This window comes from Parasteatoda tepidariorum, chromosome 4 (genome assembly GCF_043381705.1).
Source record: "Parasteatoda tepidariorum isolate YZ-2023 chromosome 4, CAS_Ptep_4.0, whole genome shotgun sequence".
Classification (NCBI taxonomy): domain Eukaryota; kingdom Metazoa; phylum Arthropoda; class Arachnida; order Araneae; family Theridiidae; genus Parasteatoda; species Parasteatoda tepidariorum.
Window position 1 is genome coordinate 3158525 of NC_092207.1, and position 22529 is coordinate 3181053.

A 22529-nucleotide genomic window follows, 5' to 3' on the forward strand; every position below is an offset into this window, starting at 1 on the left:
AGATGCACATGTGAACCCACAAGTATTTTCATTCAACATGTAAAATGATTGGAGCCATCACACGCTATGGATCGGCGGTATGCCGAAATGGATTGTGGTTAAAAGAATTGTGAAAACGTTGAACAATGTGAAAAGTACACTTTTGCAAATTATTTGTGGCAAAAATCGACATGGTAAAGAAAAAAAAATTCGAAAAGGAAAAATGAAGCAATCACTTGACTTACAACAAAAGGTATTGAGAAATTACCACACATTAAATGTAAAACCCCTAGAATTAGCCATGACAGGTAGTTGTGACCCATGACCATAAAGTATAGATAATTTAAAAATCCTGTTTACATTCAGCTTATGAATAAATTTCTTTTTTTAAAAATAAATTTTACTTTTCTTGTTAGAAAATTTTATTCTGCTATTTTTGTGAAAGGTAACTTTTGAGTAAAAACATATGATCTTTGAAGTTGTTTTGACATTTATTGCTGTCCTGAACCAGGATATAATTGTCAAAGCATTTTTTTTCACAAGTACTTCAAAGTATATATTAACATAAAAAAGCAAGTTATTCTGTTACCTAATCGAAAGAGAAAACCCGCTCTCCTTACCTATTTTTTTTTTGGAAAAAAATCAACATATTTTTTTTTTTTTTTAATTTCATTAATAAATGCAAGGAACTAAAACGAAACATAATACGCAAGTTCTAAGTTGAAATTTTAATATCTTTTATGCGTAAATAATATTTAATTGATCATCAGTTTACAATCCCAAATTATTTCGGGCCAATGAAAAAAGTTAAATATGAGTCTTTGTATAGGTTCACATCTTCATCATCTGAAACATGATCTGCATTACTTTTGCTAGCGAACATCATTTTTTTAATTCTTTCTTTTATGTAAATTCATCCACCATCGCATATATACAATTGTACAAAACCTGTCTGCAGTCCCACAAATAGCAAAACTCCCCAAACAAGTATTGGCAAACTTCCAATCACTATTATTTTTTTTGTTTTGCTTCCGAAAGTGACTTAAAACAAAACATAATAGAAGAATGCCTGAGTTTACTCCGCATAATAAATATTTACAATATATACATAACCGAGTTAATTCGTGATAATCAGGGAAGCAGTTAATAGAATATATCCTTAGATATTCACAGAATGTCCATTCCACCCATTATATGAAGAATATATAACTTATTACACTCCAAGATAAATCGGAAGTCGTTATGGAGAAAGAGGAAGGCATTGGCTCACATTGTGCTGTCTGGCCAACTATGATGATGACAATGTATACTGATCTAATATTAGGACTATATAATGGCATACTTGCACACAAAGATCTCCGAATAAACATACTTTTATTTTCAACGGATTTAGATACCCTCAAAATATTAGAGAGGAATGTGAATTGGGTCCCAATCAGGGCTTGAAAAACCGCCCTTCCACGGGGGTAAAAAATTCCCCGCGGACAATGAATTCTCGAATCTGACGTCCGCGCGGACGGTCATTTTTCCGTTAATGTTCGTGATACATTTTCAATTTTTGTTATCCTATAAGAGTCTATGACCCTCTAATCTAGAAATCCAGCAACATACTGCGCATGGTGGAATGGATGCTTTCTCTGTCTGGGAGTACTGCAGTGATTGAAAGGGGCTTTTCAGCAATGAACTAAAAAAAAAAAAAAACACATTACGTACAGGTCTTAAACAAGAAGCGTCAAACGCAATTATGAACATCTACCTAAATGGAAAACCCCTTTCAGATTTCTGTACTGAAACCTCTGTAAATTATTGGCTTGATTGTGGAACTGGCAAGCATCCTATTTGATTCATTTAAAAAACGCGGTACCCTCGGATAAATTGACATTCCAGATAACTTGACCTTTGTCATTTAAATTATTTCATAAAAGAAATACTAGGTTGCTATTAGTAACCTAGTATTTCTTTTATTATCATATAATGTAATCCTAGTAACGACTAATTCACGGTGCAATTTATATAAGTTTTTGGTAATAAATAAGAGAAAATTATATTTATTTAGAAATTTCAAAAGAGTGAAGAGACAACTTACAGCATTCATCATAACTGTCAACATCAGCATAAGGCAACATTGGAGGTTTTTCTTCCAAAATTTCAAAGATTGCATCTCTTTCAGGTTCTAATAAAGCCTGAAATCATTTATTATCAATTTCTGTATGCCTTTCTTTAGTGTGAGTAAAATTAAAGAAAAGTGTATAAAAAATTGTGTTTTTATACATAATTTTTATGCAATATGTGCTTGAATAGTTGCTTCAAATAAAAACATTTAAAATATTACCTGTTGTGCCTCTGTACACCACTGGTTAAAATCTTCTTCGTTTTCAAGGTAAAAACACTAGGGAAAAAAATCAAACACTTGAAATGAAGAAAACAATTTGTTTTTATTGAAAATACAGTGCAGTGCATTAACACCGAATGCAGAGGGACCATAATATTTGCTCATTACAAAACAGAGTGTTCATAAAAACAGGTTTGCAAATGCTTATACATACTTCTTAATTTAAAAATATGGCACTTCACTTATTTTTTACTTGAATACAGAACAAAAGTAATTTTATTTACTGTAAAATTTCTCATCGTTTCTCATCGATAAGATTTGTGACTAGACAGCAGATAATATGCAATTGCATATGTGCATATGCAATTGCATATTTCAGCACTTTTTGCTATTTGTGCATATACAGTGCACTCCTGATTATCCGGGTTAATCACCGGGACAGATCGCACGGACAATCGAAAAACACGGATAATTCGAAAGCTCCTTTTTATTAAAGAAAAAATCAATATCAAGACAAAAAATATAAAAATTTCTGTTGCTGTATAAAACCAAACTAGTAATTTTCCATTCAACATTTGATGCTTAAAAAATGTGTAATGCGCCATATATTGACACATACTTTACGAACCGCAGTAATGTCACCGTAATCAAATCCTCCCATATAATCTAACAAAGTTTCCACAGATTGAAGAGAAGCATAAATTGTATTTCCCTCATTCACTACATCTTCTGCATCAGTTTCTATCATCACTATTTGATTTAACAACATAACGATGTCTTCATCTGTCAAATACTGGAAGCTAGGCCCACATGCATCACTTTGAAACCAATCTTCTAAATTTTCTTCATCAAGAATTTCGAAACCTTAGATTTCTTTTGCTTGTTCAAGAATACTGTTAACATAATCTTCTTGAATATCTGAAGAAGATTGTTCATCAAGCGGTATGATCTTTCTCCACGATCGTGATAACGTAGACAATTTTACCTTTGACAATGCTGCTGATATTCCATATACTGCAATCTAATTACGAATATTGCTTTCCAAAAATTTGGTACTGTTATAACTTCATGAGTCAATTTTTTTTAATCTTGAAAATGTTTCTCTTTATATTTTTTGTGTGACTCCGGAATGAGCACGGATAATCCGCAAACCGGATAATCGACGAACGGAAAATCGAGAGTGTACTGTAAATGCATAAAAAGGTATATTTGCTCTTATAAATGCACATTTTCAGCATTTTATGGCTTTTTCCTCCTAAAACCATATCACTATTCTTTTTATGTTAGCATAAGGAACGCTTTAAATTTTGTTTTGTCGTTCTTTATCACCTGAAAGGGTCAGCTGGATTGATGTTGCTGGAAGTGATTGCAATCGCGTGAAAAAGATGTAGAAATGAGGTGTGTGTCAGGAAGGGGGTACAAAGGGCCCACCCAAACAGACATTCGTCATAGAAACCTCAGAAAGGGATGGTCAGATATTCTATGAAGGGATGTCTTTTCCGGGAATAAATAATTGTCAATCTGTGTGGGAAAAATAAGGCTTCTGTGGTAGGTAGAAAATGACCTCCCTTTCCTGTGATTGATTAGTTAAAAGGTGGAGTGAATACATTTTCAGAGAGAGCTGCTATTCTAACATATTTCGATAGTTCATCCCATAGATAGATAGTTTCGACATCCATCAGTTGAATACGTAGTTAGTGAAGCTTCGAACGTGATTTTTGACTGCTGAATTTTATAATATGCCAAAAATTAAGTCGACTAAATCAAATTTAATGAAGACATGGATTTCGGACTATGGGAAGGACTTTACGACTGATGGGGAAATAGTATTTTGTGTGATTTGTCCAAAAACACATTTCCTGTGAAAAAAAGTACTAAATCGATCAACATATAAAGACTAATGCTCACTCCGCGAAGAAAAAGCAGAATACAAAAGGATTTGTTCAAAGTTAATTAACTATTCCTGTTCAAGCAGCTAAAAGGGAAACTGATTTTTCTAGTGATTTACGCAAAGCCTTAGTAAGCAGCAATATTCCTTTAAAAAAGTTAAATAATCCAAACTTAAGACAGTTTTTAAAAAAAATATTGTACCAATCAGATCATTCCTGATGAATCGACTTTAAGAAAGAACTACCTTCAACCGATATATAACGAAGTACTGGATGATATTCGACGAGATATTGGAGATGGCCCTATATGGATTGAAGTCGATGAGACGACAGATAAGTGCGGTCGCTATATTGCTCATTTTATTTGTGGAAAAATGGATAATATTCCTACTCGACCACATCTTCTAGCAAGCAAAGCCCTTGAAAAAGTCAATCATTCAACCATAGCAAGGTTTGTCAATGATTCTATCAGATTATTATGGCCTGATAGAGATGGTTCTGAAGATGTTTTGATTTTTGTCAGTGATGCCGCTCCGTATATGGTCAAATCTGCAGCAGCACTGGAAATTTTTTTTCCCAGAATGCTTCATATTGCATGTTTGGCTCATGCTGTTCACAGACTGGCTGAGACTGTTCGAGAAGTATTCTCCTCTGTGAATGATTTAATTTCTAGTATCAAGAAAGTTTTTCTCAAGGCACCTGTGCGCATAAAATTGTATAAAGAAATGTATCCTGATTTGCCCTTACCTCCACAGCCTGTGATAACTAGGTGGGGTACATGGATTGAAGCTGCATGTTTTTACGCTAATAATTTTGATGCAATAAAGTCAGTTGTAGATGCAATTGACAGTTCCTGTGCTTCTTCAGTTTATGTCACAAAAGAATTACTACAGGATATCTCTTTGCAGAAGGACTTGGCCATAATTGACACTCACTTTTCTTTCTTAAGTGGAGCAATAACAAAGCTCGAAACACGAGGTCTTCCCCTGGCTGAGGCCATATCCGAAATTGAAAAAATTCAACAGTGCATCAATGCTCTTCCAGACTCAGTTGGGAAGAAAGTAAAAGAAAAATGGTGTTTCGTTCAAAACAAAAATTCGGGTTTTGCAGCAGTGAAGAAGATAAATGATTTTCTTAATGGAAACGGAACTGAACTTCCAGAGAAAGTAAAACCAATGAGTACGAAATTGTACAAGTTTTGTCCAATAACATCGGTTGACGTGGAGAGGTCATTTTCTGCTTTCAAAATGATCTTTGATGACCGACGACATCAATTCACCCTTGAAAATTTGGAAAAACACTTAGTTGTGTATTGCAACAAAAATTATTCAGTTTAATAAAATCTTTCCGGAAAATGCGATGATTTTTCTTCTCTCATTTATCATACTTCAGTTTTAGGCTTTTTCTTCAGAAATGTGTAGATTCAAGTAAGAAATATTTTGATTTTCTTCCTTTTAACAAAAAAATGTTTTAGCTGTGTTTGTTGGAAAAAGTAAGTAGTAGTATTTAAATAAGTTGAACTTTTAATTTCTATTTTAAATGCATATTTCTAGTTTTAAGAGCATATATTCAAGTTTTTTAGTGCATATTTGCATGCATATTTTGTCCGTTTTTTAGTGCATATAATCCGCTGTCTATTCATGATCCTAAAACAATATCAAAAAAGAATTTGTCCTTCTGAAAAATATCAAAAAGGAATGCCCAAAGCATCACAAAGAAAGACAAAGCCATTCAAATCTGGAGGAAAAAATTCCCTATACACACTATATGCTTTTCCACTTAATATATTACACAATATATTAAGAGGAAAAACACCTCTCGTATGACCTGTATTCTGCAAACTACTAGTTATAATTGATAGAACAGCTGTATAAATAATGCGCTAGAAAATGAAATAGTTTCATCCTTAAATATTCCATAGATTGTCCTTTGAGTGGTCACCATTTTTTAAAAGAAACAAAACTCAATGTATTTTCCCAGTTTCTAAAGAAAAATTCAAAATTCCCTTTTATTTTAGGGGATTTTTAAATTCCCTATAATTTCCAGGTTTTCCCTATTCTCCCTGTGAGGCGGCAACCCTGTTAATTACAAAATTTTCAATTAAAATTTTTTTTATTAAAAAATCGTGCAAAATATGTATATTTAAGCTAGTTCTTTTATACAGCGCAGGCAATAAAAAAAAAAACGTTTTTCTTCACATTTTGCAGTGAATCACAATTAGCAACTAATAAAAAGAATTTTATTTGAATATCGTAAAAAGTAGATTTTGTACTTTTAAAAAGAAAGCTCAGTTGTTTCTCACAAAAGTATCATAAGACAAAATTAAATAATATGTTAGATTAATCGTCCGGAAAATAAACTTCGATGGTATATAGAAAGAAAACATACTTTTATGGGGGGTGATGTCCACATTTTGAATAAATCTTGTTTAATAGTAAAATTTTTTTTTAAAAGAACTACTTAGAAAATTACTTGAAACTTTTTAAGTTTTTAAGGTATTCAAGCTTTTATCATTAGTTGCCAAATTCATATGCACAGTACAAAAGAACTAGCTTAAATACGAATCTTGGGCAGGTTTTTTTAAAAAAAATTTTTAAATTGCCAATTTCGAAATTAATTTTAAATTGTTCCAAAAATTTTGTTTATTTCCATTGAATATTTATAAAGTTATACAGAAAAAAAAAGGCGAAAAAATTAATTTCTTTTAAAAATGTGCATTTCTCTATAAATATTTACTCTAGGTTTCCGAAACTTTATGCAGTCATTAAAAATAAAAAATAAAGTAATCAATTCATTTTAGAAGTTTTTTTTCTTCATTTTCTGACATTGGGTGTTCAAAAATACTTTTTTTTCGTAATTTATCAGAGATCATCCCAAACCTCGGAAAGTTTTAAATTTTATTGTCAGACGCATTTCAAGGAACAAGGTTCAATAAAGAAGAACGGTGAGTCAAAAATCGCAAGTTCGAAAAACCACTGAAAGCGGGAGAAAGACTAAATTGATTCAGAAGGGAAGGTTTAAGATTTAAAACCCTGAAGAAGAAAAAAGGGTGCTTTCTTTCTATTCTAGACTTTTTTTATTTCTTTATTTTCAAGTTTATTTTGAACATTTAAAAACAAATAAAGTGTATGTGTATTTATTGCTGTTTCTTTTACCCTCATTATGCACCCACTAACAAAATTTTCTTGGGCTTTCTGCGACATACCTCTCTAGCGCTAATATCTTTCTGAAGATACTTAAAAATAACAAATAAACATGTAACTAATTTAAAGTAACAGAAACGTTAACTTCAATAAATAAATCAGATCAAATAGAAAATTTTTTTTTAATTGAATGTGTTACATTTTTTTATTTTAATATTATGTGTTATCACATTTTGTGTGAATATAACACACTAATTGTTTCCCTTTTGCATTTTATAAGTCAACATCACAATAAAAAAACATAAAAAATCGTGAAATCTTGCGTGAATTGTGAACCGAAAAAAGTGATCGACGGCAATGCATATCAGACTCTTCAAAAGGGGTTACAGAATGCATGTTTTCATCTCGCGATTCAGTTGCTGTAATAAATAATATCTTATTAAAAATATAAGATATAAAAAGCTATGTGGCAATCAGTAGTAATAACTACATGAAAACTTTCGACAGAAAAGAAAACCAAATTTTTTATTTCATTATTCTCAAATGAGAATAGAAAAATCATAAGCATTTTTTTCCCACTCTGATGCAGGAGAAAGGCATCGTTACTGAAGAAAAGATAAAATGTTTAATCTAAAGAAAAGCATAATATTTTACTTCCAGAATATTACAAATCCAGAAGAGATTTATATAGATGGAACGGATGGTGCGATTGGCTGTTGTGGAGAGTAGTGGAGAGTAGAATGTTGTTGTGGAGAGTAGAATGAATTACGTTTTCTCTTTAAAAAAGTTTACATGATGTTTAAGTCATATTTTTTTCCTTCCTTAATAAAATTTCTTTGTAAGTTCAAAGATGAGTTTTTCATTATGCTAACTTTCACTAAGCACTCAACTATTCCAGCACTTATTGCTAATTATGAAAAATTACATGAACTAAACATCTGTAAAGTTACAAAATAATTCTTTAAGTTCTTTTTATAAAATTTCTCTTCCATTATTCTAGGGAAGTGTATATAATAAATTTCTATAAATATTCAACGGAAAAAAATTCAAAACATGAAGAATTTCTTATTTTACTTTAAAACTTATAAATATTTTAAAAATATTTAAATTACAATTTTTGATTCAATATTCGTATTGTTCAATTTACAATTAAAAAAAAACAGAAAAAAATTTTTGAGTCTGAAACTAAAAAAAAACACGTCTCTAATTTAAGGGAGTTTTAATATTTCCTTGGTGAAAACTACAAAACAAATAATCCCTTACACATTTGCCCGCAAAGGAAATATATGTCCGTATTACTGAACAATGGGAAAATTCTGGGTTTCATATGTCACAGTGTAGAGAATAAATATGAATACAGTAAAATGAGAATATATATATATATATTTATATATATATACAAGGAGTGATCAAATGAAAAGGTACAAAACGACGTAAAAACGTAACAGTTAAATATTTGCACATTCCGCCATGGGAGAACATAGCAAGACAACTCGGGATGCGATTGGAGTCTGTGACTGGGATTGGAGCACGCGCATGTGCCCGCATGCGCTGGAGAGAGCAAGGCTCTTATCAAAAGCGACATCCAAATTGCGGCAGTCCAGGATGACATTCAATATGCAAAATTTGACAATCGAGGAGCAGCGAGGTGTTATCCGATTTCTGACAGCGGAAGTTGCGAAACCTCCTGCTATTCATCGCCGGATGGTGACAGTTTACAGGGAGAAATGTGTCTCTGACAAGCCTGTCAAAAAATGAAGAGCCCATTTTCGTACAGGCCGTGAGAGTGATGACCCGAGACCAGGCCAAACAAACACTGTCATCATGAGCGAGAGAAGTGATTGGCGTGTCACATTGCGAATGTTGGCGGTGAAGGTGGATGTCAGCTATGGAACCATGTGGACAATTGTTCACGACAGGCTGCGATATTGGAAGGTGTGTGCCACTTGGGTCCCGAAGCAGCTCACCAACCAGCAAAAGGAACTGCGTATAGGGCTAGCACTGCAACATCTGTTTCGGTATCAGGAAGATCCCGCTTTCATGGAGTGGATCGTCACAGGTGATGAGACCCGGTGCCATCACTACGAGCCAGAAACAAAACGGGACAGCATGCAGTGGAAGCATGCGTCGTCACCTCCCCCTAAAAAATTCAAAGCCGTGGCATCAGCAGGCAAGTTGTTGCTCACCGTCTTTTTCAACGTTCAAGGTCTGCTACTTGTGGAGTTCGAGCACAGAAAAACCATTAACTCCGACGTGTACTGTGAGACACTCGGACGCCTACGCAGGTCCATCAAGAACAAAAGACCGGGGCTATTCACGGAGGTGATGTTCTGCTCCATGATAATTCACGTCTCCAGAGTCACGCACATGGAACTGGCCAAGTTCAAGTGGGAGACGTTGGACCATCCACCCTATAGTTCGGACATGTCGCCCAGCGATTTCCATGTGTTTGGTCCACTGAAGAAACACCTGGCTCAAAGGGAATGGCTTCAACTTGGACGACATACTCAAGGACCATGTGAAGGACTGGGTCTCGTTACGGCCACAGGAATTCTGGGAACAAGGAAATCCTGTGGCTTCTTCATCGTTGTGCTCAGGCCTATGGTATATATTTTGAATAAAGTCTACATTTGTACCCACCGTGTCGTTTCGTACCTTTTCATTTGATCACCCCTTGAATATATATATACAGTGCCCGTCGCTAATAAAATCACCAGATAATAAAATCAGCCGCTTTATAAAATAAAATCGGCAAGAACTAAATCGTTACAATATTAATACATGTTAAAAACATCCAACAATAAAATCCATGCCGCCGCTTATTAAAATCAAAATTTTGACTACATAATAAATCAAAAGTGCAATATTTCAGCTTTTTTTTGTTCTTATTTATAAAATTTTACTTTTTTGAAGTTTAAAGATTTTTTTAGAAGAAGCAACAGTTATTCACAAACCTGTGAAATAGGTGTGGTTAGCACTTTCCTGCGATATACATAGTGTAAGAGTTAAGGAAAAATGTGGGTGGCAAGCGGCAAGTTCATAGAAATCAATTTATCAACGTCAATTCCTTGACTTGAATGAAGTTTGGAGAAACCTATCTTACTAAACAGGGGGTCGAATTCTTATCTTATTTTTTACTGAATGAATTTTTGATTTTAAAGCTACAGGTGGGTGGCTAACCCGATGGAAAGACCGCAACAACATTGTTTATCGTAAATTGCATGGCGAAAAGCAAGATGCTGATTTTAGCTCTGACGCCGATTGGGTAAACGACATGTGGCCAACACTCATTAAAGACTATAAACCAGAGCACAGATGAAAAAGGATTATTTTTCTGAGCACTTCCTGAACACATGCTGCTGTTTAAAAATGAATCGACTGGTGAATGCAAAAAAATAAAGGAAAGACTAACCATGCTGCTAACATGCAACATGACAGGAACTGTGAAGAAAAAAACCTTTAGTGATAGGAAAGAGTTTAAAACCTCGATGTTTTAAAGGAGTAAAGCACCTGCCCATCAGTTATGCCAACAGCTATAAGGCATGCATGACATCCAGCATCTTCACAAAATTTCTTCTGAAAAATGAACAGGTTGTCTTACTTTTAGACAATTGTTCTGCGCACCCTGCTGATGAGGACTTGCGTTTGAAAAACATTAAATTAGTGTTTTTGCCACCCAACACAACAGCTATTATTCAACCCCTTGATCAGGGAATCATAAGATCATTTAAGTTTCATTACAGAAAAATGGTCATTCAAAAAATCATCAGTGACGTAGACTGTGACAGCTCTTCAGAACTCTTAACTGCAAACAAACTATCGAAATCCCTTACTATTTTGGAATCAATGCATTCGATTCGCAACTCATGATGGGACATTGTTTCAACCCAAACAATATCAAATTGCTTTAAAAAGTGTGGATTGAGCACTGGCGATGGAGCTGATAACTGTTTCGAAGAAATGCCCAGCAATGAAGAAAATGAAATGGACGAGAATTTTTCACGTTACGTAGCTATTGACGATAACTTGCAAACATCAGGAGAAAAATCTGATTCTGAAAATGTTACAGACATTAAAAATTGCAAAGTTATTTTCAATCAAGAAATGGAAGAATCAGACTCAGAAGATGAAATAAACTCATCAGTGCCATTTTCAATCGAAGTCAGAAAATCACTTAATGTATTGCGACAAGCTTTAGAACAAAGAGAAGAGGAGGAAATATCGAAAACTATAAAAACTTCTATAAACTCTCAAATGATGTTAAAAAATGTTAATTTTAAATACTGCAACTCAAGCAACCATTGATCGGTTTTTTACAAATTTAATTTTTAATTTTTAAAATTTTGTAAATTTAATCTTATGTAGGGTTTTACTTTATTAAAATAATTAAATTAGTTAAAATAAAGCATTAATGTTGTCATTATTTCAGCTTTTAAAGTGTGTGCATTTAGAATAAATATATCGTAAAAATTTGATTTTTTTCTTCAAATGTTGAATCGCCTCTTAATAAAATCAAAAGAGCATAAAACTAAAGTGATTTTAATAGATGGCGGGCACTGTATATATGTGTACATATGTATATATATGCACATAAATATTTATATGCACACAGATATACAGGGAGGTAAGAGAGCCCCCCATTTTACCACAGTCACTGTTTATAATTGTTTAATTTTGGAAATAAATTTAATTTTTATTTTATTTTTTTAATTTCACAAAAAAAGGAAACATTTATAAAGAGGATCTTTAAATAAAAATGTTATCCACTTGCAAGAAAATAGGGCATGATTTTAAATTGAATTGTCTCAAATAATTGCCTTTTAATTCCTGTCAAACAAGTTTTCATCTAAGACTAGATATACTTTGTGTCACAAACCCCAACAATTTCTTAATCAGAGAACATTCTTATTTTAAAGAGCTATTCTTAGAAAAGGTGGGAGCAAGAGATCAAAACAGCAAAATAAATGTTTTTAGAGCAAATTTATAATTCTGTCAAGAGACCTGTAAATATATTAACAAATGAATGTAGGGAGAGTGACATGACAATTCAAGGAATTCATCGAACACTGCAAATACTCATGTAAGAGGTTTAGTAACTTAAAATAGAATAAATAAAACAATTGGTGAAAAGTGATAAGCACTTGAATGATTTTTCCAGATTGTCTTCGGAAGGCGACACCCTCTCGGGGACCGAGGAACCGGGAAGCAGAGGGGGAGCTCTCATTTTATAGTGCATGAGAAACAGACCCTTCTAAGTATTTATATTCCCCTATTACTTAATGAAGTTTACAATTAAGAAAAAAATAGATAATTTTACTGTCTAAATATAAAAAAATAAGTAAATCTCTCTATTTCAAACGAGCTTTAACATTTCCCTGGTGAAAACTGCTACCAAATCACCCCTTACCCCTCCTGGAAATATACATCCCTATTACAGACCGATGGAAAGATTCTTGGTTTTTAAATGTCACAACAAACAGAATATTAAATAAATAAAATAAAAAAACAGTGAAACAGAATAGGAAAAAATACCGTTGAATGAGGAAGGAACAAATTATTTACTTTTAAAACAATTCGAATTATGAAGTTGAAAGTGCATAGTCGAATTCTTGATTGCTATTTTGTAAGGTTCAGAAAATTTGGACCCGTTTAATGCTAATATGTATACACACAGAGGGTGGGAGAGAGCCCCCACCACACCCATGAGATGCAAACAAAAAAGTGTTCATATCAACATGAATTTTACAAATCGCTCTGGCGTGTATTGTAATGGATTTTAAACTTATATGTTTCAATTTTGTAATTTGTTTTATTCTTGAATCCGATCCTTAAAATATATAAAAGAATTATGTACTAAAAGCCACCTTACCACAGCAATGGAAGGATCTAGCTGAGAAAAACTCATCCGGCTGGGATGTCGACAATGGTAACTGGAATCATCCATTGGACCACTATTTTTATAGAGTTGAGTGGTGTGGGGGTCCAAGTAAATCAATTCACTTCCTTTAATAATACACAATCTTGTAAAATTAAGTGTTTAGATTAAACTTCATTTGTTTACAAAAATGCTCATACACACAAATGGATAAAAGTTGGTTAAAAAGAGATGTCTAAATTGTACCTTATTTTTAAAAATTATTCATACATAACATATTTGTGGTGATTCTAATTTAAATTCATATGTTAAGGCAGCCTTTATTTTGTCCCTTTTAACGATTTCAAAATTGGACAGTTTGAAAGTTGTTTGCTTACCTATGTAAATACACTGTGTAAAATAGCTTATAATAATAATTTTGGATGTGAAATACGGGGTTGCCACAGAAAAAAATTAACAAAATAGTTGTTTTTAGTAGCCTAAAACATGAAAATAGTAGCCAAAAACATGAAAATAGTAGCCAAAAACTAGGAGAATAGTTGCCTAAATAAGAAAAAAAATATTACTAAAATTTAGTTAATGATTTAATTGTCATATACCATGATCCATTTAGTCAAGTTGGTGGCAAATATGATAACGCAAATGTTTATATATACAGTACAGAACCTCTTATCCAGAAATCAAAAAACAGGAAAACCAGAATGAATATCAATATATTTCCCCACCATTAAAAAAAAAAATTTAGCCTAAGATTTTAGGATTTTTCTTCCTTTTTTAAAAGATGTTTACTTTACCATCATTTTAGAAATAATCATTAGTTCCCTACAATGTCATGAGAGGTACTAAATATCATCAATCATTCCCTACCTCACCCCCTACATAGTTGTTTCTTTTCAATCATAGCTCAGTGAGAAGGAGTGACTCATTGAACACCTGTTTTCTTATCATCTGGCTGTTAAGCAGGGGGAGCATTACTACCAGCTTCTCACAATAAGAGTCATCATGTCTGTTGATTGCTTAGTCCAGGAGAGTTAAAAACTAATAATTTTATTCCTCTTCTTTGATTCTTAGAAATCTCTTCAAGTACTCCCTACACGGACTGCAGAACTCCTATTATCTCTGTACTCCTTTTTCTTCATGTTATTTTCTACTTTTTCTTATTTTTTAAAAAATTATGTGTCATTTCTTCTATTTCCCCTTTTAACATAGTGACAGCAAGGAAATGGGAATAATGACTCAAGGTCAAGTATTGCAACTGCACCTGTTTTTAAATTCATTCATTTTGAGTGGGGTGTGAGGAGGGGGCAGAACATGGTAGAACATAAATTCTTCTTATTGTCAGCTTCTGTTAGGGCTTGGCAATTTATGTTCAACTGGAGTGGAGGAGAAATAAAATCACTTAGCTTAATGAGGAAAAAGATTGTGATACACATGTTTTTCCTTCTGATTTCGATTAATGTTTTAGCAAAATGTTAAAACCCAAGTTAAACTCTTCTAAATTCAATGCGATATAGTCGCAAAACGTTTTACAGAAAGATTTTTTGTTAGGGAGTGTAAAAACTTTTTAATTTCTTTTCTGCAGAAATTTTCTAAAGGATTTTTTTTTCCATCCTGAATTATATTCAAACGATGTATTTCTAGCGCATAGGAGGAGGGAAAAGAAATGTTTGAAAACAATGAAGTAAAAAAATTTTTTTCTTTTATCCAGAAATTTTCGGAAGATTCTTTCTTTTTCTTTTTTTCATCCAAAATTATATTCAAAGGATGTCTTTCTCGCGCATAGGGGGGGGGGAGAAATGCTCACAATTTTTCTCTTCTGATTTGAGAATAATAAAAAATAATGAAGTAAAAAAAAAAAATTTGTTTTTCTTTTCTCCAGAAATTTGTGAAAGATTTTTTTTTTCATTCAGAATTATATTCAAACGGGCGGGGAAAGAAATGCTCATGATTTTTCTCTTCTGATTTGAGAATAATTAAATAAAAATCGTGTTTTTCATTTGTCCAGAAATTTTTGAAGGATTCTTCTTTTTTTTCATCTGGAATTATATTCAAACGATGTCTTTCTCACGCATAGGAGAGGAAAGAAACACTAAGTATTTTTCTCTTCTGATTTGCGAATAATAAAGACTAATTAAATAAAAAATCGTGTTTTTCCTTTGTCCAAAAATTTTTGAAGGATTCTTTTTTTATTGTTTTTTCATCTGGAATTATATTCAAGCGGGAGGGGAAAGAAATGCTCGCGATTTTTCTCTATGATTTGAGAATAAAGAATAATTAAATAAAAAATCATGCTTTCCCTTTGTCCAGAAATTTTTGAAAGATCATTCCCCCCCCCCTCATTGTGGAATTATATTCAAATGATGTCTTTCTAGTGCATAGGAGGGGAAAGAAACGCTCGCGATTTTTCTCTTCTGATTTGAGAATAATAAAAAATAATGAAGTAAAAAAAATTTCATCTAGAATTATATTCAAACGTTGTCTTTCTCGCTCGTAGGAGGGAAAAGAAATTCTCGTGATTTTTCCATTTTCATTTATTAATAACGAAGTAAAAAATGGAATGGATGGTTTTGAGTCCTGACGCAGACAACGACGAAGTAGAAGAAAGTGACAAGGAAGATGGATCCCACACCCCCCCTTTTTTTCCATCTTACCTTTTTTGTTCATTTTACATTAAGCCTGTATATATTTTCATTTCATTATTTTTTTCCCTTTTTTATCTTATTAAACTTACGTATATTACTTTATCGTTTTTTCTTCTTTTTAAGATTATTTCTAAAAAAATTTTTTTTTAGTTGGGTTTGACAATAAAAAAAAACTGCTTTTTGTAGCGATTCAGAAAACCGGAAATATCAGTTATTCGGAATAGCGATGGTCCCGATCGTTCCATATAATCGGTTCCCTACTGTATGTATATATATATATATATACATGAAAAGTGATTATTCAAATTCGAAATTCACCTATCGTAATATTGCATAAATTTTTTTTTTAAAACATGCGGAATTTCGTAGCAATAATCATTGAAAAGACGATTGAGAAATGAAATAGACTTAAAATGGAGTCTGTGCAGATTGAACAAATTAAGAAGTGAAGACTCAAATTCGCAATTCAAAATTTTCAACATTTTTTACTTTTTAAGAAAAAAAGTTCAGTGTGTTCAGAAACTATTTTGTGGGGTGCAGATTTTCCACTCAATTTATGCTTAAAAAAAAAAAAAAAGAAAACCTCACTAGGAGTACAGAAAAGTCTCTCAATAGTCTCCTTTTCCTGAAAATAGTTGCCTTTTTAGCCTTTTCAGGCAAAAAAAAGTTACCATAGTCGCCTCATTCCAAAAATGGTTGCATTTTAGTCACCTAATGGCAACCCTGGAAATAAAATAATATGTACAACAAAAACATGTTCATTACAAATTAATAATATACTTTTATTTTTAATAATATACTTTTAATGAGAAATTAGTGCCTGATGATTTTTTATACTTTCATTTATATTGGGTTGTAAAAATGGTTTTTAATTATTTTTTTACTAATTATTAATTGTTAGCTTGTTTTTTATAGTTATTGTTTCTTTTTTGCATTAACTATTATTTTTTTCTGATTACTTGTTAACTTGTTCTTTTGCTAAATATTAAGTGTTAGCTTGTTTTTTAGTTAGTTATCCTTTGTTAATTTGTTTGAACAACAATATCTATTGGTCAATACAAATGTTTATTTATTTAAACATTTCCATGCCCGCTATTCTGTCGTGTTTTTTTAAGCAAAACATATGCATCTGCATAAAATCAAGTCATGTCTTTCATTTTAATTTTCTGATGAATTTTTTTTCCTTCTGATTACTGTTTACGTTAATATGACGTAAAAAAAAATTACTTTCGCAATACTATGTGCTTCCATTATGTGTTCCTTTTTTTTTAGTTTTTCGTCTCGGTCGAATTCATTTGATAAATTAACAGTTAGTTGATTATTAATGGGGCCACCGAGCTGTGATGGCTAAGGGGACAGACCGTTAGCCATACGACGAGGAGAACCGGGTTCGAATCTCGACGACGACGGGTCGATTCGAATTCCGCACTGATCCCAGTGCAGGCGTAAAATATCCTCAGTAGCACACAGATCTTGGGTTAGAGTCCCCTAGCCGTCCAGCTAAACGTTTGAAGTTTTCCTCTCCATGTAATGCAAATGCAGGTTAGTTCATTCAAAAAATTCTCTACGAAGGCAAATTTCTCACAATACTTCATCCAGTATCTTCTGGATTGGATTCAAAATGACGAGGCTACGGAGTTGAACATTATTATTCTTAAGCAAAAAAAAAACTGGGTTGGCTGTTCAACGACGGTTATAAAATATAAAATCAAGAATAATGATAATCTTTTTTATAATAGAAAACTTTTCGATAAACATTTTTTAAAAATTCTTTTCATAACAAATAATATTTTTCATAATTTTTTTACTTAAATTATTTCTCATGGCATAATGGTACATAATTGATAAAATGTTTGAATTTTACTAACCTGCATAGCCTATGAAATAAGATGCATGATTTGTTCTTCCGCCAATGATCCCTAATGTTTGATTCAAGGTAAAGACTGCCTAGTAATAAAAAAAAAAACAACTTAAATCACTGAAAGTAATGCATATTTAGTTATTCAAAACAAAAAATAAATAAAATAACACTGTTTAACATGTTCCTTTATTGTTGTTAAAACATTAATAGGTTTGTTATGCTCTTTTACTTGACGAATTCAAAAGTGTCGCCTAACTATGCAGGGTTGCCATTTAAATCTGGAGAAAAAAAATCCCCAGTAGACATCAAACAGAATATATTTATTTATATCCGTCGTTGAACAGCCAAATTTTAGGCTACTAATATTCAACTCTGTAGCCCTGCAATTTTGAATCCAATACAGAAGACAAGGGAGCTCCTNTAGTTATTTCAAGAAACTGCCACTGAGGATATTTCACGTCAGCACTGTGGTCGGTGCAAGCCGGATGCGGAATTCGCATCGACTGAGATTCGAACCTGGTTCAACTCTCTATCCCCTCTAGATTCATACGCTCTATCCCCTGAGCCATCGTGGCTCATACACAATATATAAGAGGGAAAACACAGTCACTGGGCTCTCCTATGACCTATATTGTACAAACTGCACTAGTTATAATTGCTGGGGGGGAAAAAAACAGCTGAACATAGATAAATAATGCTATAGAAAATGAAATAGTTTCGTATATCTTCCTTAAATATTCCATAGATTGCCCTTCGAGTGGTCACAATTTTTTAAAAGACGAAGATAGGAAAGAGAATACAATGTATTTTCCCAGTTTTTAAATAAATAATCAAAATTCCCTGTTATTTTAGGTGTTTTTTTAATTCCTTGTATTTTCCCTGTTGTGTGGGCAACCCCTGTAAAAATGCAATTGAAATGAAATCAATAAATTTCTTTTAACTATACGGTTTACACTACGATAGATTAAGGGCTTGTTTGCAAAACATGCCCTATTGACTGAATGAAAACTGACCACTCATCATCATCATCCATCAAGCTACAGTCCACTGGAAATACTTAGAAAGGAACATATTTAAATAATGCTATAGAAAATGAAATAGTATAGCTTCCTTAGATTCAAAGCTCACCATTTCCTGTATTTTCCCAGTTTCTAAAGCTACATTTTAGATTTTCAAATTCATGACTTTCCATGACTCATTCCAAGAATTTTTCATGACTTAAAAAAGTTACTATTTTCTCTGACCAAAAACACCACAATAAATTTAAAAAAAGCATTATAATAACATTCATTGAAATGATAGGTATAACCAAAACTGTTATACTCTGCATCTTCATATTTAATAGATTTTAAATTTAAAAAAATAGAGTAAAGAATGTTGAAGTAATAAAATAGCTGAAAAAAATACAAAAGCAAATAATTCTTTTTTTTTTTTGTTTGCAGATTATATTCTAAAGATACTTTTCTTGTTCATCGGAAAGGAAAGAAATACTCACGATTTTTCTGTTCTCATATTGGAATAATAAAATTCGCCAATGACTGGCTTGCTTCAACTAGAATTTGAAATTAATAAAATAAAAATAATAACAAAATTTAAAAGATAATTAGCTCCAGAAATTATATTTTTTCATTCATTTTTTGAAAGAACACCCTAATTTTTAAAGAACATGATAAAATATTTCATATTTTAATAAAATATGACTGTGAGTGGGGATTTTGTTACAAATTCAGATATTCGGAACACCGTGAAATTCGGGGGGAAGAAAAATTCCATTTTAAAAATGTGATTTTTCAGCAACCTAAATGTTTTTTTTTTTTTTTTTTAAATGTTAAAATCATGACATTTCATGACAATTTTTGTTCAATACCAAAATTCATGACTTTCCATGATTTCTCGGAACATTCCAGGTGAGCAGATACCCTGTAAAGAAAGACCCTGTTAATTTTGGTGATTTTTAAATTCCCTGTATTTTTCAGGTCTTCTCTGTGGAGTGGCAACCCTGCTTTCCCCCTATCCCCATTTTAGGCGATAGTATAAATAGATGAACAATACTTACCTTTAGCTTTTCAAAATATACTGGTGTGATCTCTGATAAGCCTAACCTTAAAGGTATAGTAAGTAAAACAGCTGAACTTTCTGATTCTTGACTAGAAGAACATCGCTTCTCCACTCTAAACAATTTTCCTGAAGTTGAAAAAGAATTTTATTTATTCATAAAAATAACAGCTAAAATGGCAGAAAGGGGAAAATATATATTTTTAAAAAAACTTCAAATATTTATAGATATTAATTTATCTAAGGATATAAAACTTATACCACATTTCTCTCATGTCAGGTTTTTGAAAACAATTCACATAAAAATGCAATTGAATTGAGATCACAAAAGTTTTGGGGTCAGATCATTTACAGATTCCTTGTGAAAAAACAATCTCACAGTTTGATACGTATCAACACATATTTATTTTAGAATTTAAAAAAAGCTTTTTTTAAAACATTTAAAATAGATTTCACTGCTAGAGAATAAAATAATTATGAAAGTTTTTTTCTCTCTAGAATACTCAATCTTAATCTACTGATGAAAACAAATATGAATCAAAAAAAGATTCTTTATTGTTTTTTTAAATTATTTTTAACTTTAATGATATAATTCAATCAGCGTATTTTGTATTTAACTTGTCAGAAAAGTTAGTTTGTATTCTTTAAAGGGATATTTAATGCACGCAAGTACAGTAATAATTTGATTATTTTTAAACCAATTTATCTTCAGTCTCTTTTAATTATAAAAAAATTAAAACAAAGCCTACATTTATTTAATTTGCTTTTATTTTTGAAAAAATTTAAACAAATTCATTTACAACAAGTTATTTATGTAAAGAAATCTGGCTATTAGTTAAAATAAATTTTTCTTGATTAAATATTTTTAAAAATTTATTTTTAAATAAAGAAAATAATAATAAATAAGTAAAAAACCTAAATTTATTTTTACATTTATTAAGTATAGAATTTGACCATTAGTTAATGCAACTTTATTATTTTAAATAAATAAATAAAAGGTTTCAAAAGCAAATTTTTTTTTATTAAAGTGAACATTTCGTTGGTTTGTTTTTTACTTTCGTTTTTCTTCCTTTTAATTTTTAATACATGTATGTAAAATATTTTGTTACAGTTTTATTATTATATTTAAACCAATAAATCTTAAGTCATTTTTAATTTTAGAAAAATTAAAATAAAACTTGGGTTTGTGTTTACTTTAAGACATCTTTATTATTTTAATTGAAAAAATAAAGCAATGCTATTGATGTTATAGAATAATTTTTTTTTAGAATTAAAATTTTCCTTTGTAATAGATTTATTCTTTTTATTTGTTTTTGATGGATTTAAAGATTTATGATAGATAACTTTTGAACATATGCTAAATGGCGATACATTGCTATATTGCAACGTCTAACACACAATGTATAAGATGATAAGCGCACTGTTGATGCAAAAGGTCTTAAAACGGTTATTTGATTGGTTATGGTATGTTTAGTGTTAAAAAAAACTCATATAGTATCGATAATGTATCCAACATTATAATATTTGATACCTGTTATTATCAAGAACACAATGATGATGGTTATATTATTGCACTAAATGAGTATCATCATCAGCAATCTCAATAGTGCTAGCAATATAATTAATGTTATAAATTATTGCATAAACAGGGTTGCCACAGAGGTCAGTAAAAAAAATAATTCCCTGTACACATATATATATGTATCAAAAGGAAACACACATTCACTGAGCTCTTGTGAACTATGCTAGGATAGATGTTGGAGTCTTAGTTGCCGGAAAACTTGGAAAAATAAGAAACAGCTCAACATAAAACAAATAATGTTATAATAAAGGAAATCACATAATATAGCTGAACTATCCTCTTTAAATATCCCATAGATTGCCCTTTGAGTGGTCACCATTTCTTAAGACACGAAAATAAGAAACATGATTCCCTGAAAACATACTTATTTCACTTTTAATGACCATATTGTCCATAGCAACGTGTATAGATATGTCATTTTCAACATCTTCTTCAATCAATCTCCTAAAATATAAATATCCTGTTAAAATGTGCAAATAAAGTTTATTTTAACATTACACATTATTTTAAGAAATCTGTTGTCTTTAAGCACTTACCTAAGCACTTGCACTACAGTGTTAGGCCCAAACCACTGACCAACTCTTTTCTCTAACGTTTGACCTTTAAGAGCTACAAATAAATAAATATCTAACTCATTAAAAATTGCAGCTCCTCCCAACAAATATATGTATTTTATTTAACAATGCCGTTAATTGCCGTTAACAATGCCGTTTTATTTAACAATGCCGATAGGAAAACAATGCCGTTTTACGATGCGATCATCACAAAACGAAAGCATCGAGTACTAAAACATGAAATTTTCAAGACATAACAGTAGCATATTTAAAATATCGCAATTGAAAAAAATCATATAAAAATTGTCGGAAGAGAACAAATAACTGTCAAAAAAAAAAGATAAATAAAGGACATGGTATTACAATAAAATAGAATGTGTTGCAAATAGAATGTGTCAACAACAAAAAAAATTAATAAAACTTCTCAGAGTAAATTGCTTCTTGATATCCGAGTTGTAGTTCATTTACATCATACTAGAGCTGCCCAATGGGCTATTGGCGACGGTCTGGGAAACATCCCTGTGGATGATCCGAAGACATGCCATCACAATTTTGATCCTTTGCAGAGGGGATGGCACCCCCGACTCNGGTTAAAGAAATTATGGCGCACTTTACGG

At 31.6% G+C, this 22529-nt stretch overlaps 1 protein-coding gene across 2 annotated transcripts in view; it reads right to left on the bottom strand.

Annotated features, from left to right (window-relative positions):
* Positions 1-2065: 2065 nt before the first annotated feature.
* The window catches only part of LOC107445529 (cysteine protease ATG4B), a gene marked incomplete at its 3' end in the record, with an annotated part of 47105 nt that continues 26641 nt past the window's right edge, over positions 2066-22529 (bottom strand). For both annotated transcript variants that reach the window (XM_071180448.1, XM_071180447.1), the window contains 7 exon segments: positions 2066-2162; positions 2312-2368; positions 13213-13346; positions 17729-17807; positions 19778-19905; positions 21723-21802; positions 21895-21967. In XM_071180448.1, coding sequence (XP_071036549.1) covers positions 2066-2162; positions 2312-2368; positions 13213-13346; positions 17729-17807; positions 19778-19905; positions 21723-21802; positions 21895-21967 — 648 coding nt within the window.